General features: G+C 39.9%; 2 protein-coding genes across 3 annotated transcripts; both read left to right on the forward strand.

Moving 5' to 3' along the window:
* The first annotated feature begins 1,053 nt into the window (after window positions 1-1,053).
* lrrc8c (leucine rich repeat containing 8 VRAC subunit C) lies at window positions 1,054-10,272 on the forward strand. The gene is made up of 3 exons (XM_085152915.1): window positions 1,054-1,212; window positions 4,927-5,069; window positions 7,164-10,272. The coding sequence occupies exons 2-3, from the start codon at window positions 4,932-4,934 to the stop codon at window positions 9,408-9,410; spliced, it is 2,385 nt and encodes a 794-aa protein (XP_085009041.1). The 5' UTR covers window positions 1,054-1,212; window positions 4,927-4,931; the 3' UTR covers window positions 9,411-10,272.
* Window positions 10,273-10,465: 193 nt separating this feature from the next.
* Window positions 10,466-15,577, forward strand: lrrc8db (leucine rich repeat containing 8 VRAC subunit Db). Of its 2 annotated transcripts, none has more exons than XM_085152914.1 (2): window positions 10,466-11,775; window positions 12,540-15,577. In XM_085152914.1, the coding sequence occupies exon 2, from the start codon at window positions 12,542-12,544 to the stop codon at window positions 15,095-15,097; it is 2,556 nt and encodes an 851-aa protein (XP_085009040.1). In that variant the 5' UTR covers window positions 10,466-11,775; window positions 12,540-12,541; the 3' UTR covers window positions 15,098-15,577. The 2 variants fall into 2 exon arrangements, with proteins under 2 accessions (XP_085009040.1, XP_085009039.1); XM_085152913.1 differs by having other exon boundaries at window positions 10,466-11,441.
* The last annotated feature ends 522 nt before the right edge of the window (window positions 15,578-16,099 follow it).

The raw sequence follows: 16,099 nt of genomic DNA on the forward strand, positions 1-16,099 counted from the left end.
GAGGAAGGCAGGATGATGGGCATATGCAAGCACCAGTTGGGAGAATGGGCCTGCTCATATTAGTTAGCATAAAAATACTGTTAAATTATTCAAGGGCAACAGAGTAAAGCAACCATGGGCTGTTACACGGCTGCATGACTCAGAGTTCCTCAGTTCACCCTGTGCCTGAAAAGAGCTTTTTTAACTCCTCTCACTTTAAGTCTACCGTCCCTTTTAGCCTACGGCATGAATAGCAATTTGGTTCCTGATCTGATGTCCTACAAAGAACCTCCCAAACAAAAAAATAAATAAAAGAATCAATATGAGACTGCACTTTTAAAGTGAATCTCAAGGCAAATGATGAAACTGCTGCTGCTGTTCAGCTTGATTTTAGTGCAACAAGGTTAATTTAAACGTTCAACATTTTCTTATCAGTTGTGTGTGTGTGGGGGGGGGGGATTTGATGTATTTGTACTGTACTGTTGCCTCAGTTTTGTTGCTATACTTACATTCCAGATGGAAATAAAGTAGAATCATAAAGTAAAGTTTTTGCATCTTTAAGGATTTTTTTTTTTTTTGCATACTGAGCACCTTTCATTTAATACTTTATGGAGTTTAAAAAAAAAAAAAAAACTTTACTGCCAGTCCTTATATTATGTTACTTACATACTTACCATGCATTCATTAGAAATGATATGTTAAAACATATCTCATTTTTGATCAATTAAATTTGGCATATTTGCTCTTGCTTGAACAGTTTAATGTTGTTGCTGTAAACACACTTTGTTTAAATGTGATCTGCAATGTAACAAACATCCAGCAAAAGATTGATCAAATCAGTTGAGTAAAGAAAAATAATAATAAAACTTGACTGTTTGAGACCGATACTCTGAGAGTTTACTGATGAGTTTTAATAAAAGAATTTTACTTTTCAGCTGTATTGAAAGTCAAATAAATGCATACATTTTTAATAAGCCTTAATGTTAGTACTATTGTCATCAATATTAGCAGCCAGCTGCAGTTTCCATGCATTACAAACGTCTGCTGGGGTTTCCTGAGATGTCCACGCCCCTGTGGCTCACAGTACACATGCCTGCATGCTCTGGCAGAGGATCTAGGAAGGTTGGCGGTCAGAGGCAGGAGAAAAGGCGGCCACGCACATCATGATCGGAGACTTCATCGCTTGAAACCCGACAACTCAGATCTTCGAGTCCAGCTCCCATCTCAGAGAAGGTAAATATTTACCTTTAACATTGTCAGTGATGTTGAACCGACGCGATAGACGGATTTTCACTGTCCAAACGCGCAGCGGAGCTGCAATAACGCAGTTATATTCGGCGGAGCGCCTCTCAAACTACAAGTTATCCCGATTACCGTTACCTTACGTCCTGGTTATATAAATAGGGTCTGAATATGCTACAGAGTAATCTGCGTAGAGGAAAGTGGACAGCGCCGCTGTAAGAGAGCACCACTGAATCTCCACTAAAAACGTTTTAAGGTCGAACTGTAGCTCCCAACAGGATGAGTTATGGATGATTTGTGCGACTGCAAGATGAATCACAGTTCTTCCTACTGTGTGAGCACTTTTCTCGGCGCTTCCGTTTTACATTAAAGTCTAAAGACTTGAAAGTAGCTCCTTAGAAAAGAGAAATCCAGTCCCGCAGTGCGGGCGGGTTCCCCCCCCGTCCTTAATGAGACAGGACTTTTTGTATGCCTGGGGCTGGGTGTGTTCCAAACATGTCTGTTTTTGGATATCTGGGATTCAGACAAGTTTCCTGTCAGGAAGGGACAAGGATATGGCCTGGTCAGTTCAATTCAATGGCTGACTCATCCAGTACCAAGACAGTATTTTTCCTTTACCTAACACAGTGTAGGCTTCACAGAAGCCCTTTCAACCCTCCCCCTACCCCATAAAAGTATGGAGGCCCTCAGGGTCTACAAAAAACCCAGAACACCATAAAATTCAGTGCTTATGTAAAATAATTTATTAAGAAATTCGTTACATCATATCACATGTTTTCAAATGATCATCAAATTACTTGTTTTCAGCTGAGTTGAATTTACTTAGCCTCGTAAATACATTTGTTTAGGCCAAACTTTTTCTTTTAGGACAGCAGTGAAATTCATCCCTGAAATTCATATTATAAAATTAGGGATGTGCTGCTGGTTTTACACACATTCTGTTTGTTGTTTGCGGGGAATGATGTCATTGTATTTCTGCACACACACATGCAGGTCCATCAGGGGTCTGTTCTTGGTCGATAACTCTTTAACTTTTACATACTCCCAGTTGGTGCTTTCATAAAGAATCTTAATATATTCTATCATACTTACACAGATGATACACAGTTGTACATGGTTTACTTTGATGATCTAACCTCTCTTCACAAATGAATGAGCTGAACTGATGACATTAATTGTTGGACGTAACTTTTTAGAACTGAACACAGACCAGACGGTAATATTTGCTGGTGGTCCAAAAAAGTCAGACAGAAAATGTGTTCATATTTATCATCCCTTGCTCTGAAATACAGTGAGCAAGTCAGGAATCTGTTATGGTGAATGGTCTTAGTTTTGACAGTCACTAGAACTGCTTTCTATCACTTTAAAAATATAGATCAAAAGTCAGAAATTTCTTATCTCAAACTGACTCTGAGAAACTTGTCCGTGCATTCGTATCAAGCACATTAGACTATTCTAACACTCTGTTTGCTGGATTATACATTTGTTAGTAGGATGACTTCAGCTTGTTTAGTATCCCGGAACCAGAGACCTTACACGTAAACAGAAATTTAATAAGTTGCAGTCTTCAAAGATGGCAATAAAACAGCAATAAGATGGAATCAGTCTGCTACCAGTTTGCAGTCCAGCCAGAACGCCATGGATCTGAAACAGGAATTCTAAAACTCCTCCACAAATAGCGACATAGTATAAATGACAGTTTCATATTACGCTGACTCTAGAAGCTACTTACATGCAGTACTTGAGTAAATTTAGCATCTATTAAATTGTCAACATCATAAACTTCTTTATGAGTAGAAATGTGGCCAAACCAGAGTTAAAAATGTAGCTGCTAGAATTCTTTAAAGACTAATAAAAAAAAAATGCAATAAACAAAATTCCATTGAGATGGATATCTCAAAACGCTGAAACTTACACTTAATTGCATTGTTATTTGGAGCTAAGTGAGAAAAAAATAATTTTTGCTGTGTGACCTAACCGACCCTTTAAAGTCTGCCACGGTTTCGTATAAACATCTCCCGAAGAGCTTCTCTCACTCCTTCCTGTTGTTATGATTGTGAAATGGAAGAATCGATAAAGACACTCCAGGTGAAAAAACTTAATTGAACTATGAAAAACATGACGTCTCTAAAAGCTTCAGTCTTTTAGCAACATGTTCAAGAATACCTTACGGCTAAACTTATTAATAATGCAAGACAAGGTTTTATTGACCGTAGCTATTTACCGCTGTGGAGCTGTATATGATCAAATGTTGCACTTTATAATCTGACGACTATTAAGATCGTTCAGTCATTTTCCGGTTGTAGAGACATGCTATGTACTATATAGTTCACACTGGAATGTTTTACTACAAAAATCCGTGTGGAGCGTGTTTGTCACACGCCTCTTCAGTTTAAATGACAGTGTAGCCAAGCTACTGCCAGACAGACACTGGAAACAGGATCCTGCAGCTGCAGTACTTAAGAAGGTGATCACATAATGACAGTGTGAGGGACTCTGCTCTTTTTCATGCTACTGGTTTTAACAAAATTAATCTTTAAATAGCCTGTAAAGAGATTAATAGCTCCAACAACTTGCTGTTGTGTATACAAGCTAAGTGCTGTGATTGGTTATGATCAGTTTTGTTAGTCATCGTGTTGCCAGGTGTGAACCGACTCTGCAAAACCAGTGGGCTTTTGGACTGTGAAATTCATGTCTAAACACTTGTCAAAATGAGTAATTTTTATAGTCCAATGTATAGAATGGCTCTTAATAAATTACATTTGAGATGGTCATTTGTACAATGTCAGATTTCCACTTGAGATGAGGTTTGGGCAAAGAGAGAAAGTTCAGGGCTCAAAACTAGTCTATCTGGATTGTGGGAAGTAGGAAAATACAGAGTTTTGATTGTGAAATTCTGGACCAATACCATACCAGTATGGCCAATAGTTAACAATGGAAGCACAAAAGAAACTCATCTATATCCAGATACTTTTATTTAGTGGTTAATCTTCTTTTAGTGAATGCAGATTGATTAAATTTGTAATTTTACTTAATCATTTATGTATTTAGCTAATGTGAAGTGTTAACATTGTTAATTGAAATGTTAGTCAAAGTATAATGACTGTGAAGGAAGCCTCCACACCCAGTTATGTGACCACAAATCCATGACATTTAATGTTTCAGTCCCTTGATGTGGCCAAGTTTGTAGATTGCCTTGATTACCCCACAACGTTGGGCTGCAGTCCACATATTGTGTCCTTTAACAGTTTCTCCACCCTACTTTATGATGACATGAATGCCCAGGCCTGTGGGCATGGTCCTGGAATATTGTTGAAAGCTTTGATATTTCAAGGCTAAAAAGAAAACAATGGGAAAATGGCTTGATATTTGGTAAAAATGTTTGGGGGCTTGAATGGAACCTCAGAAATGAACATTTTTGGCAGCTTTGAAAGGAAAGTAACTGCTTTGACTGATAAGCAAAAAGCAGAATACTCAAAAGCCAAATTAAAATGGTTAGCCAAACATTAACGATGTGACAGAGTTCAAACAACAACAACAACAAAAGGGATGTAAGATGCTGGTGGTGAGTCACTGGTGGTGAGTGGCTTTAAAAAGAAATGCCCTGTGAATTTAATAATGTCATTGTTTTCTCTGAGGCTAATACATTTCCCAATTGTGCTCTCTAAGAGTTATGTGGTGTTCTTTTCCATTGTTTTGTAACAGGCACCATGATTCCTGTGATGGAATTCCGGCAGTTTTCTGAACAGCAGACAGCGTTCAGAGTCCTGAAGCCGTGGTGGGATGTGTTCACTGACTATCTGTCTGTAATGATGCTCATGATTGGCGTCTTTGGATGTACTCTTCAGGTCAGTAAGACTGACTCACCGTGATGTATTTACTTAAAGAAAGAGACTAATGGAAGTGTAGCTAATACACAGTAACCCACAAGTTTGGATTCAAACATTCTGTTTATGTTATAAGAGAAGTTTTTCTACAGTTTTTTCATTAAATCTAACAATAATTAGACTCAGAGAAAGTCTATACTCTCCCAGAGGGCAACATTACTGCTTTGCTTTCTGCTTTGGAACCAGCTCAAAAAAGCACTAATTATGTGCTTTTACAACCCAGCCTCTGTAAAGCAAGGGAGGCATTCAGCCCATCAGGAGTGTACCAGTGGAAACTTTAACCGCCCAGCCACTTTTAGTAAACAGAAGACTCCTAACTCCTGTGAGGCGCTACTTGACTTCACTCTCTGTGTGAAATAGGGACTTTTTTTGAATGTTGTACAACTCTTTAGTGTAAATCCTGGAAATGATACCAAAACAGTTTAAGAAAAATGTTAACAGGAAATTTATCAGGCTAGAAGCTGCCATTGTTTCCCATTCTCACCATTACAGTGTTTAGACGTGATCTGATTGGTTGTAAATTGAGTGAACAATTCTTTTTGTAGCCAAGTTTAGTTTATAAGTCAGTTATGTAAACGTATTACGCTGCCTGACACAGAAATCTCGTCACTTACTGTATAGTTTGAGTTTTTAAAATTCTGCAGATCAATCAGTCAGTCTTCAGAGACTTTCACTGACTTGATTTGCATTGCTGTCTGTGATATCTGCAGCGTAACTGCATTGCTTACTATAGCGATAATGTCATTTTGTGTCCTCACTTCTCTCTAAAATGGGTCGAGAATCTGAGTTTTAAACAGGTAAACAGAGTCCACATAACATCTCCTCCTATGAGCCCCATTTCCTGTCATTAGCATCTCAGAGTCAAGCAGCTGTTTTTCATTATTTACATTACAAGTAAACACCTAAGGCATTTGTTTTTTACTGATGCCATTTGGTGGATAGCGCTCAGTGTGTTTACATGCAATCAGGTTACGTAGAGCACCCAAGTAAAGTTAATGAGAGAATGCTTTATATGCACTGTAATAATGTGGTAACTTTTTGTGGCTTACTGAAATCCATGCACGGCTCTCTCTTAGTGAAAATGCACAAAGTAACAAGGATAACACATATGTCGACTCTTTTTCTGGAGAAGCAGTGTTTATCCATGTGAACATTCAGACCTTAACAGCCAGCAAAACATGGAAGATGCAGGGTAGCATTTTGTTATTTCACGTGATATGGGACATTCAGTTTGAGGAAAAGATCTATGATACTGAAGGCTTATCAGATCTGGAAAGCTATCACAGTGACCATTATGCTCTAAACTACTTAATTGCGTAATGTCTCCTGGGTTGAGGCAGTGCATGTTCTATTTCAACACATATTCCCTGCAAAGAAAATACTGTAATACTTGCATCAGGACAAACATATGAGGCTGTCTTAGGATCATATGTCCTTGAGTTGAGGGTTGGCACCACTATTTTATTTCTTGCATAAAATATTTTAACTTTTGAGAAATGTTTTCTTGCTCAGGCATTAAAACTACCGAGTTTAGGTTTGCATAGGTTATAAAAGATCATGGTTTAGGTTACAACAGACCCAATAGGCAGTTTGACAACTGTAGCCACCCTATGATTAATCCTCCATTTCCGGGGTTACCAGTTTTGGCCCTATGGCTGGTTTGCTGAAACCTGCAAGGATATAAATGTCAAAATGTGCTGATTATAAATGTTCTTGTGAATTACGTTCGGGAAAGCAAATTACCCTTGAAACGTAACTGAGAAACAATTTAGGACTTTAAGCCACAAAGGCTTGTTGCTCATTGATTGTACCTGACGGTTGATTGCTAGGGGACATTCTAGTGTTCTAATGGTATTTATCACATGTCAATCAGCAGTGTCCTTTGCTCTCATTGGTAGTTCCTTCAAAGGCTCACCTTTAAGTTAACAAAAGCTTAACTGTGGACCCTTCATTGCATGAAATCTGAAAAACACTCATTTTTGTGTCTGATTGAGCCTTATTATGCATTTCTTCTTTCTAATATATATATATATTTTTTTTTTTATTTCATTTTAGGTAATGCACGATAAAATTATATGCCTTCCTCAGAGAATATCATTGCCTTCAGACAACAGCAGTGAAGTAGGGTTGAAGTCACCATTACACCTGCAGCCCAACACCTCAACTGTACCAACAGGCCTGAAGACCAATCTAGATCTTCAACAGTACAGTTTCGTCAACCAAATGTGCTATGAGAATGCCTTGCATTGGTATGCCAAATACTTTCCCTATTTGGTGCTCATGCACACTTTAGTTTTCATGGTGTGTAGCAACTTCTGGTTCAAATTCCCTGGCTCAAGCTCTAAAATAGAGCATTTTATCTCTATGCTTGGCAAGTGCTTCGACTCTCCCTGGACCACACGAGCTTTGTCGGAAGTGTCTGGAGAAAATCCAGAAGAACAGGATCATAAAACGGGCACCGCTTCTAGGTCTAACATTCCTATGTCTCCGGGGGAAGGCAGCCTCGAGAAGACGCAGTCCCTCCGTTCTATTGCCGAAAAGATTGTTGTTGACCAGCCATCAGCAAGTGTTCTTGATAAAAAGGAGGGTGAACAAGCTAAAGCTCTGTTCGAAAAGGTGAAGAAGTTCCGTTTGCATGTTGAGGAAGGAGATATCCTTTACCTCATGTATGTTTGCCAGACTGTATTCAAGGTGTTTAAATTCCTTGTGATCATTGCTTATAACAGCGCTCTAGTAAATAACGTAAATAACACAGTGCGTTGCAACGGTATCGAGGCGATCCAGAACATGACAGGCTACAAAGTCTTTGAATGTAATCACACCATGGCTCATCTCTTTTCTAAGTTGTCTTGCTGTTACCTGTTCTTGGTGTCTGTCTATGGATTAACAAGCCTCTACACCTCCTACTGGCTGTTTTACCGCTCACTGAAAGAATACTCATTCGAGTATGTGCGACAGGAAACGGGCATCAGTGACATCCCAGATGTCAAGAATGACTTTGCTTTCATGCTTCACATGATTGATCAGTATGACCCACTGTATTCCAAACGATTTGCAGTTTTTCTCTCCGAAGTCAGTGAGAACAAACTGAAACAGCTCAGTCTTAACCATGAGTGGACTGCAGAGAAACTGCGTCAGAGACTCCAGACCAACTCCAACAACAAACTTGAACTACAGCTGTTCATGTTCTCTGGTTTACCCGACACTGTCTTTGAACTGACAGAGCTGCAATCACTCAAGCTGGAACTAATCAACAATGTCACCATTCCTGCCTCAATCTCACAGCTGCAAGATCTTCAGGAGCTGTCTCTTCACCAGTGCTCTTTAAAGTTGCACACAACTGCTACGTCCTTCCTCAAAGAGAACCTGAAAGTGCTTCGTGTGAAGTTCGACGATAACAGAGAACTTCCAAACTGGATGTATGGCCTGCGAAATTTAGAGGAGCTCTATCTTACTGGGTCCCTCAGCTCTGATGCCTCCAAGAATATAATTCTTGAGTCTCTGCGGGAAATGAAGTGTCTCAAAATACTCTCCCTTAAGAGCAGCTTAACCAAGATACCCCAGTCGATTGTGGATGTTTCCAGCCATCTGCAGCAATTCTATTTGCACAACGATGGCACTAAGCTAGTAATGCTCAACAACCTGAAAAAGATGACCAATCTAATAGAGCTGGAGCTAGTGCGCTGTGATCTGGAGCGCATTCCGCATGCAGTCTTTAGCCTAACAAGTCTGCAAAAGCTTGACCTGAAAGAGAATAACCTTCGTTCGATAGAGGAAATTGTCAGCTTCCAGCATCTGCGGAAGCTCACTTGCCTCAAACTCTGGTACAACAGCATCATGTACATCCCAGAGCATATCAAAAAACTCAGCAGCTTAGAGCACCTCTACTTCAGCCACAACAAGATTGAGATATTGCCCTCACACCTGTTCTTGTGCAACAAGCTGCGCTACCTGGACCTATCCAACAATGACATCCGTTTCATTCCCCCAGAAATCGGAGTTCTTCAGAGCCTGCAGTACCTTTCTGTCTCTTGTAACAAAATTGAAAATCTACCAGATGAACTGTTCTTTTGCAAAAAGCTGAAAACGCTAAAGCTTGGCAAGAACTCGCTGTCCAAACTCTCGCCAAAAATATCCTATCTAGCTCTTCTGACCTACCTGGGGCTCAAAGGCAACCACTTTGAGTTCCTGCCACAGGAGCTTGCTTTCTGTCGCGCTTTGAAGCGCAGTGGCCTTATAGTTGAGGAGACACTGTTTGAAACTCTGCCTTCAGATGTCAGGGATCAAATGAAGGCTGAGTGAGATGCCTTACTGTAGCCGTAGTGCCTGCTGTTTGTTCTGTCTATCAATTCAGAGCATTTGTTTAATATGAAGTCATTGTTATATTTAAGCATTATAAACATGCTAGAGATATCTTTTTGTTCTTTTGTTTTATTAACTGAAGGAAAATGACATATTCATCTACCGTCACATTGAGTGTGGCTGCTGCAGGGACACTTTATACGGCTACTACTCAATCTTAAAGAGAGAGTTCCGCGTTATGAGAAAGTGTTCCTTTTCTTTCTAAAAGTTTTAAGAAAAGTTTTATTTTAGTCTCACATCTGTCTATTAATCAGTAGTCACTGATATAGCCAGGTCAGCTCTTTCTCCCTGAAATCTCTGATAAAAATAACTCTCTGCTGCCTCTAGCTTTATATACATAAAGTGATATTGATTTTTCTCTTTTATCTGTGGAGAGGGAAGAAGCTTATTTCCCATATTGTTAAAGCCTTTCTGCAAAGCCTATTTCCAGTCACTGCGTCATGACTGAATGTAAATCTTCACATTCATGACCACACATTTATGTGTAAGCCAGTAGCCTTAGGCTGTACTGTATATATTTAGATCTAAGAGACTGTTACTTCACATGGATCACAGGAAAATAGGAAAGTACTTATGAAATATACATAGAATCTAGAAACTTAGGATGAAACTAGAACTAAACAGTTCTCTGTTGTAGGAAGCTGTCATTTTAAAGTGCATTAAAAGCCTGAAGGATGATGTCACACTGGTCTTTGTCTTTGTCTCTAAGTGTGAGCAAAAAATATGCAGCGTAAGAAATATGCATTTTCATGAACAGTATTTTTATGTCATTGACCAATAAAATTTGAGTTTTTAAAAAAAATGTCATTTGGAATTTCTAAATGTTAGAACATTGCAAATAAGATGCAATACAATTTTGATTCTATTGGTTTACTGACCAGTGATGCAAAATCTAAAGCGTCTAAAAGAGGAAACAGCACAAAAAACAATGTCCTGTATTCAACTGTGTTGTTGGATGAAACATCACCTGCTGGCTGTTGAGGATTAATAACTGTAAAGAAGATTATTATTGAAAGTGCACAGGGCCTCGGATAAAAAAGAAAATGTGTAGTTGGTATGAAGAGTCTACAAAATAATTTTAAAGGTTATCTCGGAAAAACATTCAAGCTCAATAAGATTTTTTATTTTTTAAAGTAATGTTATTTGATTCAGCAATTATGAAAATGCTTTGCATCTACAAAAAAGGAAAATGAAAGAAATCTTCTCTCACAGTTATCACTTGGCATTTAGTAATTACAAGCTCGTGAAATCTTTTACCCATAAATTGTAAGCTGTAATTACAAGATGTGGTCACATGTTTCTTTCCTTTTGGTGAATACAATATGCCTTTGTAAACAAAGGGGGCTTGGTTGCAGCTGTCAGTAAAGATTTTTTTATTAATTAAAAGATGTAATAAAAAAGGGCTCGCATGTTCCCGTTTGAAAGTGAAGGCTGACAATCAGAAAATTGAGTGTTCCCTTGCACTTTTCTGGTAAACCAGTTTTAAATGTGGCGTTTGCACTTTTGCCACGGTCCCTAACTTCAGTGGGTCATCCTGCACTTTGCTGTCAACTGAAACAAGGGCTTCAAAACGCTCTGTGCCGTCGTATCAGATCCTGATGTGGAACAGAAAACATGCGCAATATTAGGGAAGATTTCACCTGCGCATAAAAAATGCACAGTTCCGCGGACCTGGTGCAAAGTCCTGAGGTGGTCCGGCCCCGGTGAACGAGCATATCAAACAAACGGTGTTCACCTCCAGCAGCTGGTGCTGCCGTGCCGGGCTGTTTCACCCAGTCAGAGGCAGAGGACCCGACCATCTGAAGTCGAGTAGGGGTAGTCAGATAAGCTGCTTACAGCTCTGCCGGCAGGCCCACGGTTGAACTAGTGCGAAGAATGGACGGATTCATCTCATCAGGGAAACATGGCAAGTGAGAAGAGGCGTTGTTCGGTACTGCTGGCATCCGCAAAACCGGATCAGACTCCCTGAAGGTGAGTATGTGGCTGTTTTGAGTGTAAATCATCTAAGGTCTTTAAATGTAGCCGCAGTGCGTTGGCTCAATAACGTTAGCAGGCTGTATGGCGTAATGAAATTTAGTGGAGCTGGACAGAGAATTAAACCTGCAGTGTACTGTTTTAATGTGAAGGTGATTTTCTGCAGCCGAAGATTTTTTTGTGCTGCGTTTAAAGGCGTCACGTACATCCCCCACCCCTTGTTTTGAGTGCATGGATGCGTCTTGCTGCTGGAGCCGGTCTCAGCCTGCTCTGCAGCCCCATGGAAAACAGTGACCTTCATGCTTTACACGCAACAGATGTATTCGCAGGGGTAAACGATTATATTTAGTTTTTTTTTCTTTAAATAGCAACACCGAAGCAGCTGTTTGTGTATCACGTGTTTTCAGTGCTCAAACAGTATTCAGCATGTTGAGCCTCTCTAGAGCCACTATGACAGTTTCACGGAGTAAAGTGCAGAGAAAACCAGGCACAGAAAAGAGACGCAATAAATGCTTAGGATTTCACAGCTGCTCTGCAGACAGCACCGTTTGTTTTGCACACTGACATCTCATATCATGTGTCAGTTCAAGTGCCGGCTCCTCTCTAAAGCTACAATCCCAAGAGGCTGTCTTCTCTGAGTCTGTTCCTGTTCTCATGTTCCTGAGAAATGTAGCTGTAGCTGAAATTTGAGACAGGGATACTAGCTGTGCATTTTTTCACTAAACCCCTAATGGATCCAGCTTTACGAGAATAAATGTGATTGCAGTGGAGTCAATTTCATGTAAGTGAACAAAAGGCAGGATTAACGGTTAGAAGGTTGCACTTGGACCAGTTAAATTGCAATTGTCCATTACAGCGTGACATCTACAACATGTCACCTCCCCAATTTCTTTAATTTTTTAAGTCAGGGAATGCTTTTACAGAGTACCATTGGGATGAGGATATCTGTAAACAGCTTACAAGGTAGATCTAAGACTCCTTCATGTGTGGGTTTATTATGGACCGAGACATTATGTGAAAACAATTCAGTACAAAAACATCAACTGTTATATAATCCTATGCACATTTTCTTACTAAAGTTGTTTTCTGTTGCAGGAATGTTTACGCTCACAGAAGTAGCCTCCCTGAATGACATCCAGCCAACTTACAGAATACTGAAGCCATGGTGGGATGTCTTCATGGATTATCTTGGTATTGTCATGTTGATGTTGGCCATATTTTCTGGAACGATGCAGTTAACTAAGGACCAAGTGGTTTGTCTTCCCATTCTGGAGCAAACTCCAGAGGGGTCCGGGGGTTTCTTGGAACCTGAAGCACCAGAGCCAACCAATGGCTTTTGGAACAAAGAGAGTGCCATTGGGGAGCAAGCTGCTCCTCTCATGGCTAAAAGGCCTCCCGATAGCGTCACGCCTACCATTCACTTCACACAGCCAGCTACCATCGGACAGCCCTATCCTACAGGCGTCAGGACCAAGCTGGATTTTCAGCAGTATGTTTTTGTCAACCAGATGTGCTACCATGTCGCCCTACCTTGGTATTCAAAATATTTCCCATACCTTGCCCTAATTCACACTATTGTGTTGATGGTCAGTAGCAACTTCTGGTTCAAATACCCCAAAACAAGCTCAAAAATAGAACATTTTGTTTCCATACTGGGAAAGTGTTTTGAATCACCTTGGACTACCAAAGCTCTGTCTGAGACTGCGTGCGAGGATTCGTCAGAGAACAAGCAGAGGCTGGCCGGGGCCTCCTCTCTCCTGAAACATTTGTCCACAAGTAGCGAGGAGGGGAGTCCAAACCAGTCCGCTCCGGTGCTGACTAAATCTGGGGTTACCTTTTCTGCTGAAAAGCTTGTGAGTGAAATTCCCTCCATGACTATATTGGACAAGAAAGATGGCGAGCAAGCGAAGGCCCTGTTTGAGAAAGTTCGGAAATTCCGTGCTCATGTGGAAGACAGTGATTTGATTTATAGACTCTATGCCATACAGACAGTTATCAAAACTGTGAAATTTATTCTGATCCTGTGCTACACAATGACGTTTGTTGCTTATATAGATTTTGACCATGTGTGTGAGCCTGAAATAAAGCATTTGACTGGATATACCAAGTTCCATTGTACACATAACATGGCATTTATGTTAAACAAGCTCCTTGTTAGTTATATTGCTCTCATATGCGTTTATGGGGTGATCTGCATATACACACTGTTCTGGCTTTTTCGGCGACCACTCAAAGAGTATTCCTTTGAAAAGGTCAGAGAGGAGAGCAGCTTCAGTGACATTCCTGACGTTAAAAATGACTTTGCTTTCCTCCTCCACATGGTTGATCAATACGACCAGCTGTATTCAAAGCGTTTTGGGGTTTTTCTGTCTGAGGTGAGTGAGAATAAACTTCGCGAAATCAGCCTGAACCATGAATGGACCTTTGACAAGTTACGCCAGCATGTAACGCGCAATCCTCAAGATAAGTTGGAACTTCATCTTTTCATGCTATCTGGAGTTCCGGATGCTGTGTTTGATCTCACTGACTTGGAAATTCTGAAACTAGAATTAATCCCAGAAGCCAAAATAACAGCGAAGATCTCACAAATGATAAACCTCCAGGACCTGCACTTCTACCACTGTCCTGCCAAAGTTGAGCAGACAGCTTTCATTTTCCTTCGTGATCACCTCCGATGCCTTCATGTCAAATTCACAGATGTTGCAGAGATTCCTAGCTGGGTATACATGTTGAAAAATTTAAGGGAACTCTATTTGGTGGGTAACCTGAACTCCGAAAACAACAAACTGATTGGACTTGAGTCTCTGCGAGATCTCAGGCACCTAAAGATTCTGCACCTCAAAAGCAACCTCACAAAGATCCCTACAAACATAACAGATCTGTCACCACATCTGTTAAAGTTGGTTATTCATAATGATGGTACAAAGCTCTTAGTGCTGAACAGTTTGAAGAAAATGATGAACCTTGCAGAACTGGAACTGCATAACTGTGAACTGGAACGAATCCCTCACGCCATCTTCAGTTTGAACAACCTTCAGGAACTTGATCTCAAATCCAACAACATTCGCACCATTGAAGAGGTCATCAGCTTTCAGCACCTGAAAAGACTAACGTGTCTCAAACTTTGGCACAATAAGATCATCACTATTCCACTATCAATCAGCCATGTTAAAAACCTGGAGTCGCTCTATCTCTCACACAACAAGCTGGAATCTCTGCCTTCACCGTTATTCACACTTCTCAAGTTGCGGCACCTCGATGTTAGCCATAATTCTATAGTGGTAATCCCACCAGAGGTGGGCTTTCTCCAAAACCTCCTATACTTTGCCATTACCGGTAACAAAGTCGAGGCACTTCCCAAGCAACTGTTCAAATGCACCAAACTAAGGACTTTATGCTTTGGCCACAACTGTATCTCCTCTGTTCCAGAGAAAATTGGCCAACTTTCTCAGCTCACACATCTGGAATTGAAGGGAAACTGTCTGGATCGTCTCCCAGCTCAGCTCGGTCAGTGTTCCCTCCTTCGCAGGAGCTGCCTGATTGTGGAGGATCATCTCTTTGACTCCCTTCCAATTGAAGTAAAAGAGAGCATCAATCAGGAAACCAGTGTTTCTTTTGCTAATGGATGTAAATGTTTAAGTGATGGACGGTAGTTACATCCTATATGACATCAAATGTCGGCCATTTTCTCTCAAGTCTTTGTTTTTTAAGTGCATTATTGCTAGAAAACAGCTAGTGTACATGTTGGGGCTTTTAGGGTTATACACAGTAAACATAGCAAATACAGGGTTGTACCACTGGAAATGTCATGGCTTGTGTCTTGTCTTGATTTTTTTTCCCTTTTCCTTTTATTTTTAGTTACTGTAAATGCATAGCAGCACCTCAAACACCTTATACTTCTTAACCATAGTATTCACAAACATCTATAGTAGATTAATGGGAAACTATATATTATTGAAAGTGTACCCCTTTTACTGCTGTGACTTAATTTGTTTTTTTTTTTCAGATTAACTTTATTATGAGTATTTTGTGTAAAAAGTGAGATTAAAAGGATTGATGCCTGCATGTACCTCCAGCCAGATCTGACAATGAAGTATAAAGCTGCAACCTGGAGATGATTAGCTTAGCTTAGCTTAGCGAAAAGATTGGAAAAATGGGGAAACAGCTACAATCTGTGAACTGACCATAAAATTAAATTCATGCATATTTAAAGTTAAATAAGTAGCATACAGTATTCAGCTTGTTTGTTGAACAAAATCAAGTGGTTTCTCCGTATTTTTAGTCTTTAACGTTGAGCTCAGCTAACTGTAGCTCCATATTTAGCATGGATACATTCTATCAATCTTTTCATGTAACTCTCACAAAAAAAGTATTATTTCTCAAAAATGGCAGCACTTTAATCAGATAACGTTAGTGTCTTTGTTTTTGTGTGTGCCTTATTTATTTTCTGTTGTTTTTGCTGTTTTTGCCCTTTTAACAAACATTTTACATTTAATACTTAAAGTTAACAGAAGCATCTTTTTCCAGAAGCAATTTTGTCATTTTCCTGGATAATAAACAGAGCTCACTGGTTTTCCTGTTTTTATCAAGCACTTTATCTCTACTTTCAAATCGAATCTGTACGAGAGATAACAGGGTGCCGTTTATGGGAAGTG

This window comes from Neolamprologus multifasciatus, chromosome 23 (assembly GCF_963576455.1).
Source record: "Neolamprologus multifasciatus chromosome 23, fNeoMul1.2, whole genome shotgun sequence".
NCBI lineage: Eukaryota > Metazoa > Chordata > Actinopteri > Cichliformes > Cichlidae > Neolamprologus > Neolamprologus multifasciatus.